Genomic DNA, 16,505 nt, shown 5'->3' on the forward strand with positions numbered 1-16,505 from the left:
GGTGCATCCAAACGTATTAAAATTTTTTAGCACAATTCTAGCATAAAGTAAGCTAACCTATAGTTAGCCTTAACTTAGACTAGACAGTATAGAACATCTACGTTTGCAATGTCCAGGAATTATACAGTATTAGTAAATTCCGCCTACTGAGTCCCTTTGTCTCTGTACTACTAAGGTGTAAGTTCTCCAGGTACCACACTATGGTACCTATCTATAGCACTATGTTACAATGATATGAATCCAGGGGAAAATATTTCCATAATATGTCAACTGATGTTCCATACCTCGAACTGATGGTCCATACCAAACTTCTGTATATAAACAGAGAAAAAAATGCATGTATGGACAGTCATGCAACTATGGGCTGAGTAAGACTGTTCAGAAATTATAGGTGGTGTTTTAAGGAATAATTATCATTTTTGTTAGGAAACCAGTCTCTACTTTTATTACGCTAGACTGTCCTTAAGAGAACTCTGCAAACACTTTCTTGTTCCATATTTTCTGTGTTAGCCGGTGAACAGTTTACGACATCAGTAATTTGTCAATCACTCTGCTCAGCTCAGACAGTTATACTGCACAGGCAGCGCTGAGCACTTAGGTGGATCATGTCAGAGGTCGCCTTGTGTAACATGTAATGCTTGGCACTACATCGCTGTATTTCATACTGTGCTGAAGTACTTGTACTAATTTATTATTTCTTCTCATTTTCCCCCAGACTGGGAGTTTCTTTGGAGAAATTGAAGGTGCTGTGATGAACAAGTTGTTAACAATGGGTTCATTTAAAAGGTAAAGGTTCTGATAAAGAAGCCAATAGAGCATGCTGCCTAGAATTCAGATATTTTAAAATAAATGTCCACTACTATTTCAATCTTAAGAGTCCCACATTCACCTGCTTTTGGAACTCTAAAGGGTTATCTGTTTTAGAACATGCTTTTCAAATTCCCTATTAGGGAGTAACAAATTAAAACTAAAGTTTACGGGGCCATTTTAGAAAAAGAGCCCAAAAATAAAATAAATTAAATTTATTCCTCAAAAACACCCCAAATTACTTATTTAGGACCATTTATGTGCCAAAATTCCTCCATGTAACCTATATATTCATGTAACCTAAGAATAAAAGGCAATGTCCATTGGGATTGTGCCACTAGAAGATTGTGTTTTGAGCCCCCCCAAACACACTATATGTGTGTCAGGCAACCCTGAAAAATTAGGCTGGACTGGCTTACTATGTAATGGGTATGGTAGCCTCTAACTTTCCCCCAACAGATTATGTAAGGGGATATAAGGTTTGGGCATGTTCAATTTCTACTGTCTTTAGTGCTGTATGAGATAAGCAACTCCTTGAAGAGTCTGGTAGTGGCTAAACCCTTCCCCATTTCGATCAAACAAATGCTCAACCAAGCCTAGTGTGTATGTGCATGATCGTATGGGGATAGATAGCTATCACCTGAATTGAGTATTTGACCAACAGCTGTTAAAGGTGTGTGGTCAGCTTTAAGCCTAATATAAACGGTAGGCCCAAGTTTGTTTTTTTATCTTTTGCTGTCACGTGACTTTATCAAGCTCTTATATGCAGGTAACCTTTTTTCTATGACACTATTTCCATATGTGAATTTTCTTTTCCTGATATTTCAGTAACCATCATCACCATTTAAATCTTCCATCACACACGACAGGTTTTATGTTTCTGCAGTAACTTGATCCTCTAAACGTAATAGTGCATCAAAAGCAGGAAAACACTTTGTAGTTGGGTCATTACTCAAATTTCCTCTTCCCTTGTCAAACAGCATTGAAGCTTTTACACAGTATTCAATGTAAACACAACTCTGTAGACTCGCTGCAAAGTTAGAATAGGGCTGCCCTAACAAAGCTGACCTAAGAACTCAAATATTTTTACTAAGGGACATAACTGTTGAGTCGGCTCATACTTTTATTCTTTACAGAATATCATCTGTCAGTCCCGATATTTCAGAGGCTCAAAGAGTGCAATTGGCTTGCTATCGTTGATTTGTGACTTCCGTGAAATAAATACATATTATTTTTAAATCACTTAAATGTAGCATTACCACACTATTCTGCATATATTCGAGGGTTATTAGGCCACCCTTTTTCCTAAGTATGAACAATAGGGATGAGCAAATCGAATCTGATGAATCCGAATTCGTTACACTGTGTCATTCAGCCACTATATGCTCTCTTCATGCTACCACCACCTCCACGCTGTGTCATTCAGCCACTATATGGTCTCCTCATACTGATGCCACCTCCAGGCTTTGTCATTGTGCCGCACTGCGACAGTGATTCTAATTGTAACACCTCTGATCTGCATGTCATACTGAATAACAGTATTATTTCACTAACCCTGCACACACCCTATGAATGTTACAGCAAAGCAAAGTGTTCTACACACCAATTGGGGCTCTCTGTATGCCAGAAATAGCCTTTTTATAGCAAATCACCGCATATAAATTCGGACCAAAACTAATTTTTTTTCGGCGAAATGGCCGATTCAGATTTTTCAAAAATTCTCTCATCTCTAATGAACAATTTAAACATTATTTTCTGTAAATAACACAGAAATAGAGTAATACAGTAAATAGAAAAGGGTGGAGGAGAATGCAGTTGCAATATCTCTCAGATTAATGTGTCTGTGATATCAAATGCTACTTGAGAATAGAAGAAGCATACAGAGAAGACATTGTAATAATGCAAAATAATGCCCGCTGCCTCTTGACAAAGCCACTGGTTGGGGGTGAAACATGTTTGGCTATTTTCACACTGCCATTGTTATTGTCCCGAAAGAGCCTAACAGCCATTTTCCGACAGGCCACAACGGGCAACAACGGGTCCCGATGGATACCATTGACTATAATGGGGTCCAATGGGCGTTGTTGTTTTTGTAGCAGGAGTAGCAGGAGAAAAAGATGTCACAAGCATTAATTTTTCTCCCGCTATTCTCCCCTCCTTTCTTGAAGTCCGCTGGCTGCCGAGTCACGAAGGCAGTATGAAAGGGTCCTTACAGGGTGCTGAGTGAAACAACTTAGAGTTCCCTATCATTTAGCATGTGTTCCTGCAGGCACATGCAGGTGAAACATATAGATCTGGAGTGGTCAGATGACCACTGAAATAGATGCTTATCAGGACTGCTCAGAAATGCACCATCTCCATAGACATCAATGCATTTCCGAGCGAATTCCACAGAAAGAATCAAATTTTTTTCTGCAGGGGCCGGAATTTTCAAGGCAGATATTTCCACTGCAGAAATTCCACCATATGCACGGTGCTGAAGAAGCACACTGCACACAAGAGGACTCTGCGATGGAATTTCTGAGCTAAATTTTTCTGCCAGATTCTGCTTGGAAATTACGCTGATGCATTTAAAGAGAAATGTTCAACCCCTGCAGTGCATATATTTATTGCAAAGTAATGTCTACTTGTGACCTATACAAAATAACATCCATCATATAATATTTTTTGTGTTATTTTTTTTTACCTTAACTATGCCATTGGGCTTATGCCCTTAATCTTTTAATGCCCTAACAATGCCCTTTGATGGTTCCTGGTTGCAGACCTAAGAATAATGTTCTGCATAGGAAGCCTGGCAGTATGGGAATCCTTTGTCATAAACCCTTTTAGAAGCCTTGATGATAATAATATAGCATGAGTCTGTGGGTAGTAATTAAAATAAGATGTCGGATGTATTATTCTGCCTTAGGCATTTTATCTGTACAAGTGGAAGTATGCCATGAGCTGACAGGAGCAGCAGACCTAGGCTACCCTTTTAATGGTTATATAGTTAGTTCTGAAAGAAAACGAGCAATTTTCTCTTCTAAAATCAGCAATATAAGGACACAGGTAGCTTGGAAAAAGCAAGTATAAAATAATAGCATATATAAAAGGAAGGTTAAAAACAGCACTTTACACAAGTTGTACTGTATTCTGATTACTGCTGAAATGGCTTTCTGTAATGCATGACTTGAACCTGTTCTGTGTAGAGATTTTCAGTATGATGTATTATTATTGTATAAGAAACACCTAATAAATGTCCCGCTCGCACCTAGTGACTTTTAACCATGGCTGCCAGGTGTTAGTGGTAGTGACTGCTACAGTTATTAAATCTGCAGTTTTACAGTGCCACACAGAGTTACCCCACCACAAACATGTATGCTATATAATAATTGATACTTAACATTGTCGTTGTGTTGTAGCCATAGTCTGTAGATGTAATCAGACCTTTTAACAGTAGTTGAAATATTATGATTATTTTGCTTCTTTGCCCCCAGGATAACCCTATATGACTACCAAGCTATGTGCAGAACTACTAAGGAGAGCAGTGACAGTGCCCACAGTCTGCTTGATGTATGTTTCTCTTCTGTTTAATGTAAAATGTGCTATATCTTGTCTTTTATACTATTATGATACTTGTATGAACTGTATACTTCTTATTAAGGGTGCCTGTTCTATAGAGACCAGTCATATGGTTCTTGTAGGTCCCTCGGAGGGAGGGGGTCCGTTCCTGTTTGATTCAGTTCACTTTGCTTTTGGATGTCAAAAACAGGTTTGAAGCTTTCCTCTTCAAAGGAAAAGCATTGTTGTTAAATATGGGGGACAGAATTAGCTCAAGTGTTATAGAAAAAGTGTGCACTGGAAAACAAATGCCCGACTGGTTTCTACTGGATAGAAAACCCAGCACTATAATGGTGGGGCCCATTTTTAAAATTGATATCCATTTTTGTCTATGGACTTCAGTCATGTCCTTTTGATGAAATGTGTAGAAATCCATTGGCCCCTTTCTCTTCTCCTTTGCAGTAGTGCTCCCTGGGAACTTAATTTCAATTAAGTATGAAGTTTAAATATCTAAGAAACACGGAATAGATACACCCAATTTGTGACCTGAAGTGTATTCTCAGTTTTTGGAACATGGGGTGCTCCCCAGGGTGATAACACCTGGTACAAAAAAAAAGTCAACAAAGCATAGACCACTAACTTTAGTGGGTTGAATGTAAAACCGGGGCAGCTCTATGTCATGCTTGACCATATATTCAAGCCCAATCAGAAACCTGCTGCTCTATTGCTGGAGTCCTGCCTCACCAATATGCCTACAGCGCAAAAGTTCCTAAGATACAGCAACAATGCAGTGAATAACTGAAACCCCTTTCTTTTGGCTGGAGCATTGTAATCTCAATGGCACACGCATACATTTATTTTTACAAGCATGCACTTTTCAATATAGAGCCCACCCTGGTGTAAGGCTGCACCAACACTTCACTCAGCAATATATCAATGTTCAAAGGGGAAATTGTAATTTAATTTGAGCAACGGTTTAGACAAGCAATTTACAATTTGGTGTTTTTGTTGCGTGTTTCTTTATTTTTCGTTTTCCTATTGTATTTTCAGTAATAGAAATGCATATTAACAAACCTTACAAACATTTACATACCATAGTCTAGACATCACAGAGGCTAGTCAGGATCTGACACAATGTTTCATGGGTCCACCCCCCTTACTCATGCATGAGTAAGGAGTGAAGCCCCCAAAACGTGGCACAGGTCCTGCATCTTCCTCAGGTCTTTGAGAAAATCATACAACAATGCTAGTGCTTAAAGGAGTAGTCCAGTGTAGAACACCTTATCACTTATCCTAAAGACAGGGGATAAGTTTCAGATCACAGGGGGTCTGACTGCTGGGGTCCCCTGGGATCTCCTGTATGGGGCCCCGGCTCGCTGACCAGAGAGCGTGTGTCGACCACTGCACAAAGTGGCGGCCAACACGCCCCCTCAAGCGCTATGGCAGAGCCAGATCTTAAACTTATCCCCTATTCTTAGGATAGGGAATAAGTTGTTCTACACTGAACTGCTCCTTTAACATGACATTTGCACTCCACTTGCCATTGCAATTACCTCACTCCAGCAGTAAGACAGGGGTACAACTTTTTTGCATATTCAATGTAGTTCTCTAAAGTTAATGCATCTAAACATTTGAATCCCAAACCAAAGGACATTATATGCCTCATTTTACTCCTGTGCTATCACCCCACACCCCCTTTACGTACATCTGCATTGGCTCCTTTTTTTTGTCCTGTTCATGGTACCAGTGTTGTAGCTACACTTTACATCACCCAGGACAAAGAATAAGTTTGCAGCTCTAACCCCGTATTTAAATGACTACACCAAGGTGGAGTTCTTGTTTGAACCCCTATAGCATCCAGAACATGAGGAAATGCCCTGAACCCACAGCTATTTCCCAGACTGTGACCATGCTGCTGAGTTCAAAGTTTAATGATGCTGCTATATACCCTGTTAAATTGACAGGTTGCTTTATTTTTCTTGTTATATTTTACTATTAGTCAGGCCACAAACTGTGTGCACCCACTCTGTGTAGGTGAGGGGAACACTTTAAAGCTGTGTATTTTACTTGCTTATGGATGAAAGAGATTTTCTCTACATCATTATATATCTGCTCTTTTCCAGCCCTATCATGCCTTGTTTGCTGCTGTAAAATGGATAATGACAGAGCTTATCCTGTAAGTCTATTTTTATCATTACAAGGCACGTCAACCATGCACACTCTAAGAATGTTTATTGCATGACAGGAATTAGCAAACAGCAGAGAGCATGTCCTTACCACACACATTAACTCTAGTGTAGTCTTCTTAATGTGGACAGATACAAGGAAATACACTGATCGTGGTTACAGTCTTGTGGTGGGTAATGGCTGTCTTCTGCCTGGGTGGGCCTTCGTCGATACATCAAACCATCTAGATGATTCATTCCGTTACATGTTCTGTGAAATAGTTTCTTAGATGCTCATTTCAGACTCAAGACGAGCTGTCAGGTGTTAGTGAAATGTTGGCTTTGTGCTGTCGGATAGTATACAGTTTTCCTGTTTTCAATAGTGTGAGTCTTTTAGTGTCAGAATGCTTCACTTTTAAGATAGCAATCAAGGCTATAGACTTTTTTTCATTTGATTTCTTCTCCAAATATATACATTGACTGAGCATACAAAAGTAGAGAAGAGATAGCATTATCAAATGTACTGTACTTGTCCTTGGAGAAATTATAGAAAACACTGGACTATCAAAGTCTACAGAGAATACCTGAATCCCTGAAACTAATATCATTGGTGACAAAGTGGATCTTTTAGGCATATTGTTCCACGGAATTTTAGATTTTCAGAAGGTTCCCAAGCTTACCATGCTCTAATGTTCTCTTAAACATTTGACTAACTCATAATTAACCCCTGGCCCTCCAATACCATTGAGTTGTATTTTGATGTACTCTACCGTTGTTTGTCTCCACACATTTGAAGGGAACCTGTCATCACTTTCTTTCTGCTGGAACAAAAAGTCATTGGGACGATCGCCCGAGGCAGCCGGCTTTGATTAATAGATCTATCCCTACACCCAAACAGGGCAAGGTCTTTCAGTCAAGGCCTGTGGAGTAGGCAGAAGCTGCCAGAGACTGCCCCAATGCCTTGTTGGCCAGGCAGCATGAAATTGATGACAGGTTTGGGTTCCCTTAAAGGGGTACTCCGCCCCTAGACATCTTATCCCCTATCCTAAGGATAGGGGATAAGATGTCAGATCACGGCGGTCCCGCTGCTGGGGATCCCCGGGATCCCCTCTGCGGCACCCCGCTCTCATTACAGCACAGAGCGAATTCGCTCTGTGCGTAATGACGGGTGATACGGGGGACGGAGCATCGTTACGTCACGGCTCCGCCCCTCGTGATGTCACATCCTGCCCCTTTCAATACAAGTCTATGGGAGTGGGTGCGGCGGTCATCACGCCCCCTCCCATAGACTTGCATTAAGGGGACGGGCCGTGATGTCACGAGGGGCGGAGCCATGACATCACGCTGCTCCGTCCCCCGTATCGCCCGTCATTACGCACAGAGCGAACTCGCTATGTGCTGTAATGATAGTGGGGTGCCGCAGCGGGGATCCCGGGGCTCCCCAGCAGCGGGACCGCAGCGATCTGACATCTTATCCCCTATCCTTTGGATAGGAGATTAGATGTCTAGGGGCGGAGTACCCCTTTAAGAACTCTCTTCTGTCCTGTTTATAGAAGATGATAATGTAAATAACATTAATGGGAGCAACAATGAAGAGACAGAGGTAGAACTCCATTTTAAAGATCTGTGTTTATTCACCCATTTTAATGTTTTAGTACATTGTAGGACACCTGAAATAAAAGGGCTTCTTTAAAGCTTAAACCCACCTAATCAGTACCCAGAGAATTGAATCTCTAGTTTTTTTAAAACAACCTCCACCATATAACACCATTAATGACTAGACTTGCAGTCTTCCATCCACACATTATAAAAACTAGAGGATCAGAGACATCTGAAATACATCATAAAAACATATTTATAAATTTTCTTACTTCCTCAGATTTCTTGTGGAGTTTAATCTATGCAGTTGGTGGAACTCAGGCCATTCTGTGAAAGGTAATATTCAAATTTATTTTTGTTATTTTAATATATTAAAATGAATTTAAGTATAGAACTTGATCAAGAAGAACTAAAAGCAAGTATGATTCCCAGATTCTGATATTATGGTTACAAACAGTGCTATGTTGTCCTTCAGAATTATGAAATATTATGTTATGGAACCATGAAAAGTTGGTTCCCCACCGGAGGCCGTGGTGGTAGCAACATGTAATGAGGGACTTCCATAGCAATTAAACATATTGTCACATTGGGTGTCACCAGGGACATAACTACAGGTGGTAGCAGCCCTACAGGCTCTTCTCACACATAAAAAGAAACCAGTCCTATAACTGGCACAAGGTCATTGGGGATCCTTTTACCAATGATGTGCCGAGTTACACCTCAGGAGTTTACTATCACCACGTTCTATATAAAATATAGTACCACCACAGCAGGGACCAAGCTGCAAAATGCCACTGGATTCATAAGGAACTATACTGAACTTCTGCTTTTAAAGGGAAAATCTTTTTATAGAGCGCTATTTCGATTTGGCTACTGTGAGCTACATTAGTTTCCAATGTTCTCTGCTTCTTAACTCCAGTCAGTATATTATATACAAAAATGTTCCATTCTTCTCTTCAATAGTTTAGCAAATAGAAATATAAGACCCCCGCGATCAGGCATCTTATCCCCTATCCTTTGGATAGGGGATAAGATGTCTAAGCGCCGAAGTACCCCTTTAAAGAAGAAACAATGTGGTCTAACTAAATAATAACCAGTGGATCTGTAGTCCCTAGGGCCAGTTGCTGAACAGTGCAATAGATTGGCCAAACCTCCATCACTGCAATCATTTTTTCCTATAATGAATAGTACATATTATCTTGGCCTTGTTACTGGGAATCTTCCTTAATAATCCTAGCCTGTCTAGTCTAAGTTATTACACAGGTATCCATACAATGCATTTCATGACGTCTGAAAAAAGAACTCCTATTTTCCTATAAACAAAAAAAAAAAAATATGGAGCAGATGCTGTCAGAAGCACAGTTTTGGTACAATTTCATTGAGCAAAATTAGGGTATTTTGAATTGCATTGAAATAGAGCACATCTAATGTTTTAGACCATAACCCTCATACATGTTTCCAAGAAAAGACAAACAGTATGGAGTCAATTACTAAACTTACTAGGTTAGAGATTCTGTGCTACCGAGGTCTGAAATCAGGTTTCAGACCTTGGCAGAATAGAATCACTGCAGGATCATTATACCAGCACCCCCAGCTTGTTTTAACAGTCCGGCTTGTTTTTACAGTCCTCTGGGGTATATCTGGTGGACCTGAGGAAGACATAGTACAGTGCTGAAATGCGTTGTCCTAATTGTACAAAATAAAACATGTTGTCCTGTGCTTGCCTGTGGTCATATTTGTCTTTACACTGAGCAGCACCTCTTAGAACACTTTTTGCTTACTTTTTTTCTATCCCTCTACATCACATTCAGGAGATCTGATCTACACGTGGATCAACAAAGACATAATAGAGAACAGATCTCATAATAAGGAAAAAAAAAGTCTCTATGATTTACTTAGGGAGTATTTCCTTAGCAAATGTCCTCTTTTTGACAATTTTTTTTTCAAAGTAGGCCAAATATCATTAGCAAGCCTGAACATTGGAGACAGTGTCACAATCTGTATGCTATGTAATATACATGAATGGGTATGACAGAGAGTCTTCATATTGCCTGTCAAGGCATTGATCTACATGATCTAAGGGGTTCTCCAATCTTTCACACTTGAATAGGAATAGACATCAATGACTATCTAACATACTTAGCCAAATACTATAGGTGTAAATGAGTCTCTAAGGTCTTTCTTGTCCTAGTGCACTTACTATCAGTATTGCCATTTAACAGGACTCCTCACCTAAATGCAGGTGAGGTTATATATTAGTATTGCAATCCACAAAATCAATGATGTTTTGGACCTACAACAGTGAATCATCTTCAGACACAGAGTGGAGCATTCGTCATAGTCTGTCATTACTATGGAAGAAGAGTACTTACAATTTTACCCAGTAGAAGAACTAAACTCAAATGATGATTTAAGCAACCTCTACTAAGTACTTAAACAAAGGGCTGTGACTCATGTTGTACACCTCTTTTTTCTTGGCCTCATTTTACCCAGAAGATTGGCAGGTTAACCCATAAAATAAAGTTGGTCAACCTTGAGTCTAACAAGTAGTATATATTTGGAGGTTTGCATGCTGTCAGATCTGTAGACAGTTCTATTTACTGCAGCAGGAAATTGCATTTTTTAAACCTGAGATGTTTAAATTATCTGTTAAACAAACTCAAACTGGGGCTGCTGCAATGCCACTGCCACAGAGGACCCCTAGAAATGGCAGGTGGGTTACTGTAGGTTCTGGAAGACTTAGAGATGTGGATAGAAGACATGTCCCACAGTCTGTGGCTCAACATAATTCATTTGCAGCACTCTCAGAATGTAAGGGCAACATGGATTTTGGCTCATGCACAGAGGGTGAGGAACCATCAACTCCTATGTCTAATGCATGCAAGACTGCAGCCAAGGACAAAAAAGATAAAGTAAAATCTGAAAGGAAGCATCTGTTGCTGGGTAATCCAATCATAAGAAGTGTGGAGCTTAAGGAAAATGATTTTGTAAGATGTCTCCCGGGTGCTACTGCTAGAAGAGATGGAAGACATATTCTTAATATTGTTAAGCAAGCAAAGCAGGAAGGGGACATGGATATTTTTGTCCATCTAGGGACAAATTACCTGGCTTGCAATGAAGTTTCAGAGGTGAAGGAATCTTTTATCACACCTTGTAATGATGTACAGGATTTTGCCTCCACTGTATAATTTTCTGAAATTTTGCCTGTGCATAACATTCAGAATGATAGGCAGAGGCGCATTAAAGAGTTCAACGTATAGCTTAGTAAATGGTGTCAAGAGCAAGGATTTGGCTTTGTGTCTCATAATAGCTCTACTTGGGATAGAAAGGAACTGTACAAAAAGATGCATCTTTCTCTCAAAGGAACAAATGTACTCAGTGAACAATTCCAAGAATTTGCTAACGATTATTTAAACTAGGAAGGGGCAAAAGAGTTAAAATCCATGAGTCCAATTGCCCCCCCGAAACAATGCCAGAACATGTCAGTAGCACAGAGGTTAAGAAATGATCAGCTCAGAGTCCTGTCTACAAATACCCGCAGTTTAGGTAATAAAATCAATTAACTTGGGTCAATAATGGCATCTGAGAATGTAGATTTAGTGGCTGTTACTGAGACAGGGTTTAATGAAAGTAATGACTGGAACATGTCCATACCAGGATACTCTTTCTACAGACGAGACAGAAAAGGCAAGAAAGGAGGAGGAGCGGCCCTATATGTGAAAGATAGCATAAAATCTAACCTAATACAAGTTAGTGAGGTCAACATAAAGTCAGTTTGGGTTACGTTGCAGTTTGGCAATCAGACAGGAACTCGTGTAGGTGTTATATATCGACCTCTTAATACAGTAGAAATGAAATTGGCAACTCACCGCGGTCAACTGTTAGAATTCTTTATTGCATACTCACAAATGTGTTATATGGGAAGAGGGTAGTGGGGGGACACAGGGTGGCAACCAAGCTCCGTTTCGCACGATGATCGTGCTTCCTCCGGCCTTTGTTTTTCATTCTCCGTTCAACAATTTCCGATCTTTTCAATGTATCAGAATGCCAGAAAAGAAGTCTTGGACACAGGTTGCAAACAAAAACATTTTATTACCTTTTTACATGAAAAATTAAACGAAGAATGACATGATGCTTTTAGACATTGTCCACCCTCATTTGGCAGTATAAGAGAAAGCTTGGCAATGGAATATACATTCTTTATATAAATATGATGTATACCTTTAACTGTTCTGATAACAGAAAACCAGGGAGTTGGCCTTATCAGAAAATAAGTATGAGACATGACCCAAAAATACACAATTCTGAATGACCTTGGGACACCTTTGACCGCTCAGTCAATCATTTGCTGGCTCTACTTTTCCCCTCTTCTCCTTGCTATTGAGGTGCCTTAGGGTCAGCCCCAGGTCCTCTTGTCTTTTCTCACTACACAGCGACTATTGGACAGACTTCCAATAGATTTGGCTTTCAGTACCATCTCTATGCTGGTAACACCCAGTTATATGCATTCTCCCTTGACATCAACCCTGTGCTACTACAAAACACTTATAACTGTCGGAGCACTGCCTATTCAATCATGTCCTCTTTCTATCTGAAACTGAATACTCGCCTACCTATATCGGATTTCCATTTCATTGTGCGGTGCTACTATAACTCCTAGGCAGTACTCTCACTGCCTTGGGGTCTTATTAAACTCACATCTCTCCTCCACTTTCAGAACCGCTAAACATCTCCAAAATCAGTTCTCATATACTGTATTTTAATATTGAGTATTGTAAATCTTTACTATGTGTTCTGCTTCTTATACATGAGAAGCGTCCAGAAGTTCATTACTCCGAAAGCTGTGTGCGGGCTTCCGTGTTCGCGGCCGCCCCCTCGTGACGTCACGCCCAGCCCCTTGTGAAGTCACGCCCGCTCCCTCAACCAAAGTCTATGGGAAGGGCGCGTGACAGCTGTCGCGCCCCCTTCCCATAGACTTTCGTTGAGGGGGCGGGCGTGACGTCACGAGGGTCCGGGCGTGACGTCAAGAGGGGGCGGCCGCGAACACGGAAGCCCGCACACAGCTTTCGGAGTAATGAACTTCTGGACGCTGCGAGCGGAGCTCCGAAAGGCAGGGCAGTGCACAACCCCTTTAATTTATTAGACAGTTGAAAATAGGCTAGATGATCGGACATCCTCTTTAATGGAAAAACTGCTTATAATGCATACAGTTTATTATTTAACAGCCATTATTTTAGAGAAAGATAGCCAATTTACGAGCAAAAGATGGTTACAAAAAAGGCCTTTTTTATGCAGGAAAAAACATTACCTGTGTGTGTGAACATAGTCTAAAGATAACTTATGATGATAATTATTATCATTATTACTAGACAGTTCTATCATACAGGATTTTACACCTACGCTTAAAAAAAATTAAAGTTTTTGTTTCTTTTGATACAGAAGTGTCCTACATGGTATTGGGATGGGAGTGAAGTACCTGGACAGTCATTGGTTGCACTGTCTTTCTGTAGCAATTTTTTTTATCTTGCTGGAGAATATACATTTATTATTGTAATATCTGAAGAAAGTCACATGGTGGAAGGAGAAAAATCTAATTTCTTTTGAAGATCATCTTTGCCGTATGTAATCCATGTATATATGTTGTGTAGTAATTATATATATTTTGATGTCATTTTTTGCAGCTCAAAGGCTAAAGCAGACCCTGGAGCCCTGTGACACAGAGTATCCAGCTTTCGTATCTGAGCGTACCATAAAGGAGACAACAGGCACCATTAACTGTGATGATTGCACCAAGTAAGCCTTTCACTACAAGCTGGTCTTGTATAGTATTAAAAACTCTGCATTGTATTGTACCATGCTTGGCTCTCTAATGAGTAACATGCATACTTCCTCATTATGAAAGCCATTCCAGGGTCTCACTTGTAAAATATTTCCATCACAGGCCCCCCCTTTTTTTTTTTTCTTTACAGAGAATAGTAAAAAGTAGATGCCCTGTAAATGTGGTCTCCTCTCTAGCCGCATAAAATCAAAAATATTTTCAACTTACAGCATATGATCTCAAGAGAAAATTGCAGAAAATCCAAACGGTTACTTACACCAACATCCTTTAGAATGCTACAGTGATTGCGATGAAATAGATATGGATCAATCAACTTTAACGTTAATCCAATGTGTTCAAAGACCTTAACTCACCTCTTCGCCCCAGTGCCCATTGGCTCCTTCCCATCGTACATAAAACATGCACTCATCACATACATCACATCAGAAACATCCTCTCTTGACCCCGTGGTTCTCCAAGACTATATCTCTCTTCCTGTAAAATATAAGCTACTAAAACAGGTTTTACACAAGTTGTTTATTCAATTCCTCTGTATGTTCTGCTTCTATAAGCTGTGTTTGTAAACTGGAAACTCCACCATCTGGTGCCTCCAACCTGAGAACTTTATATGAACAGCAATGTCTACATCCACAAAGACAAGTGCTATAATCCAAATATCTGCCCTAATATCAGTAGGTGGTCTCTGCTTTGGACAATGTCTACTTGTTAGAGGGATCCTTGGGCAATAACCTGGCACCCAGCAATCTGCTCTAACCTGTTGGGTTATATGGCAGCAAATGTTAATTTTCTCCACAGCACCACCACAGGGAAAATTAAGTAGTTCACAGTGTCCATTCAATTCAGTGGGCTGTCTGGATAATGCAAGACAGGACAGGTCCTCCAGATCTAGAGATGATGTTTGTCACCATTCCCCACTCTGGACAAGAGATGAGGATCCTAAATTGAGGACCACCCCACCTCTGTTTACTATTAGGGTATATGAATAAGGGCTTTCTGAAATAGACAACTCCTATGAGCCAATATTTGTACATTTTATAACTTGTATTGAAATATTGATATAACATAACAAAATAACTGCTCTCACACTTCGAACCTTTTTAAAGGTGGAGTTAGTTTTAGTTTAACTAATAATTTTTCAAATTTAGCTTAAAAAAAGAGTCTTCATATCCTGTGGTCCATAAAGGCCATTTGTTAAAGGAGATATCCAGTGGTGACTCAGTGGTGAGTAACTTATCCCCTATCCTAAGGATAGGGGATAAGTTGCAGATCGCGGGGGGTCCGGCCGCTGGGGCCCCCTGCGATCTCCTGTATGGAGCCCCGACAGCCCGCGGGAAGGGGGCGTGTCGACCTCCGCACGAGGCGGGCGGCCGACACGCCCCCTCAATACAACTCTATGGCAGAGCCGAAGCGCTGCCTTCGGCAATCTCCGGCTCTGCCATAGAGATGTGTTGAGGGGGCGTGTCGGCCGTCGCTTCGTGCGGAGGTCGACACCCGCTATCTGGTCGGAGAGCCGGGGCCCCGTACAGAGAGATCGCAGGGGGCCCCAGCGGTCGGACCCCCCACGATCTCAAACTTATTCCCTATCCTTAGGATAGGGGATAAGTTTTTCACCACTGGACTACCCCTTTAAGTACCTATTTATAAAGTTTCCATAAAAACAACTTATCACCTATTCACAATATAGATGATTAGTCTGATCGGTTTGATTCAGACAGCTGGGACCCCCACTGATCATAAGCCAAGTGCCCCAGTTTGAGTGAGAGACAGGGGAGTACTGCATGTTGAATATTCATACTCTAAAGCAGTTTACCCCAACCCAGTCCTTAAAGGGTACTCCAGTGGAAAACATTTTTTTTATTTAATCAACTGGTGCCAGAAAGTTAAACAGATTTATAAATTACTTATATTAAAAAATATTTATGCTTCCAGTACTTGTTAGCGGCTGTATATTACAGAGAAAGTTCTTTTGTTTTTGGATTTCTTTTTTTTTTCTGTCCACAGTGCTCTCTGCGGATACCTCTGTCTGTATCAGGAACTGTCCAGAGCAGCATAGGTTTGCTATGGGGATTTGCTCCTGTTCTGGACAGTTCCTGATACGGACAGAGGAGTCAGCAGAGAGCACTGTGGACAGAAATCCAAAATGAAAAGAGCTTTCTCTAGTATATAGCAGCCAATAAGTACTGGAAGGATAAAGATTTTTAATAGAAGTAATTTACAAATCTGTTTAAATTTATGGCACCAGTTGATAAAAAAGAACCCCTTTAACCCCTTAAGGACCGGGGGTTTTCCGTTTTTGCATTTTCGTTTTTTGCTCCTTGCCTTTAAAAAATCATAACTCTTTCAATTTTGCACCTAAAAATCCATATGATTGCTTATTTTTTTGCGCCACCAATTCTAATTTGTAATGACGTCAGTCATTTTGCCCAAAAATCTACGGTGAAACAGAAAAAAAAATCATTGTGAGACAAAATTGGAAATAAACGCTGCTTTGTAACTTTTGGGGGCTTCCGTTTCTACGTAGTACATTTTTCGGTAAAAATGACACCTTATCTTTA

The 16,505-nt window shown here is 40.4% G+C and overlaps 1 protein-coding gene across 1 annotated transcript in view; it reads left to right on the forward strand.

Moving 5' to 3' along the window:
• CACNA2D3 (calcium voltage-gated channel auxiliary subunit alpha2delta 3) overlaps window positions 1-16,505 on the forward strand; it is a 1,201,789-nt gene that overhangs the window by 1,133,394 nt on the left and 51,890 nt on the right. The window contains exons 31-35 of the mRNA XM_056524384.1: window positions 716-786; window positions 4,284-4,359; window positions 6,471-6,523; window positions 8,392-8,447; window positions 13,793-13,904. Of these exons, the coding sequence (XP_056380359.1) occupies window positions 716-786; window positions 4,284-4,359; window positions 6,471-6,523; window positions 8,392-8,447; window positions 13,793-13,904 (368 nt within the window). The remainder of the gene's footprint in view (window positions 1-715; window positions 787-4,283; window positions 4,360-6,470; window positions 6,524-8,391; window positions 8,448-13,792; window positions 13,905-16,505) is intronic.

Source organism: Hyla sarda, chromosome 6 (assembly GCF_029499605.1).
Source record: "Hyla sarda isolate aHylSar1 chromosome 6, aHylSar1.hap1, whole genome shotgun sequence".
Taxonomy (NCBI): Eukaryota; Metazoa; Chordata; class Amphibia; order Anura; family Hylidae; genus Hyla; species Hyla sarda.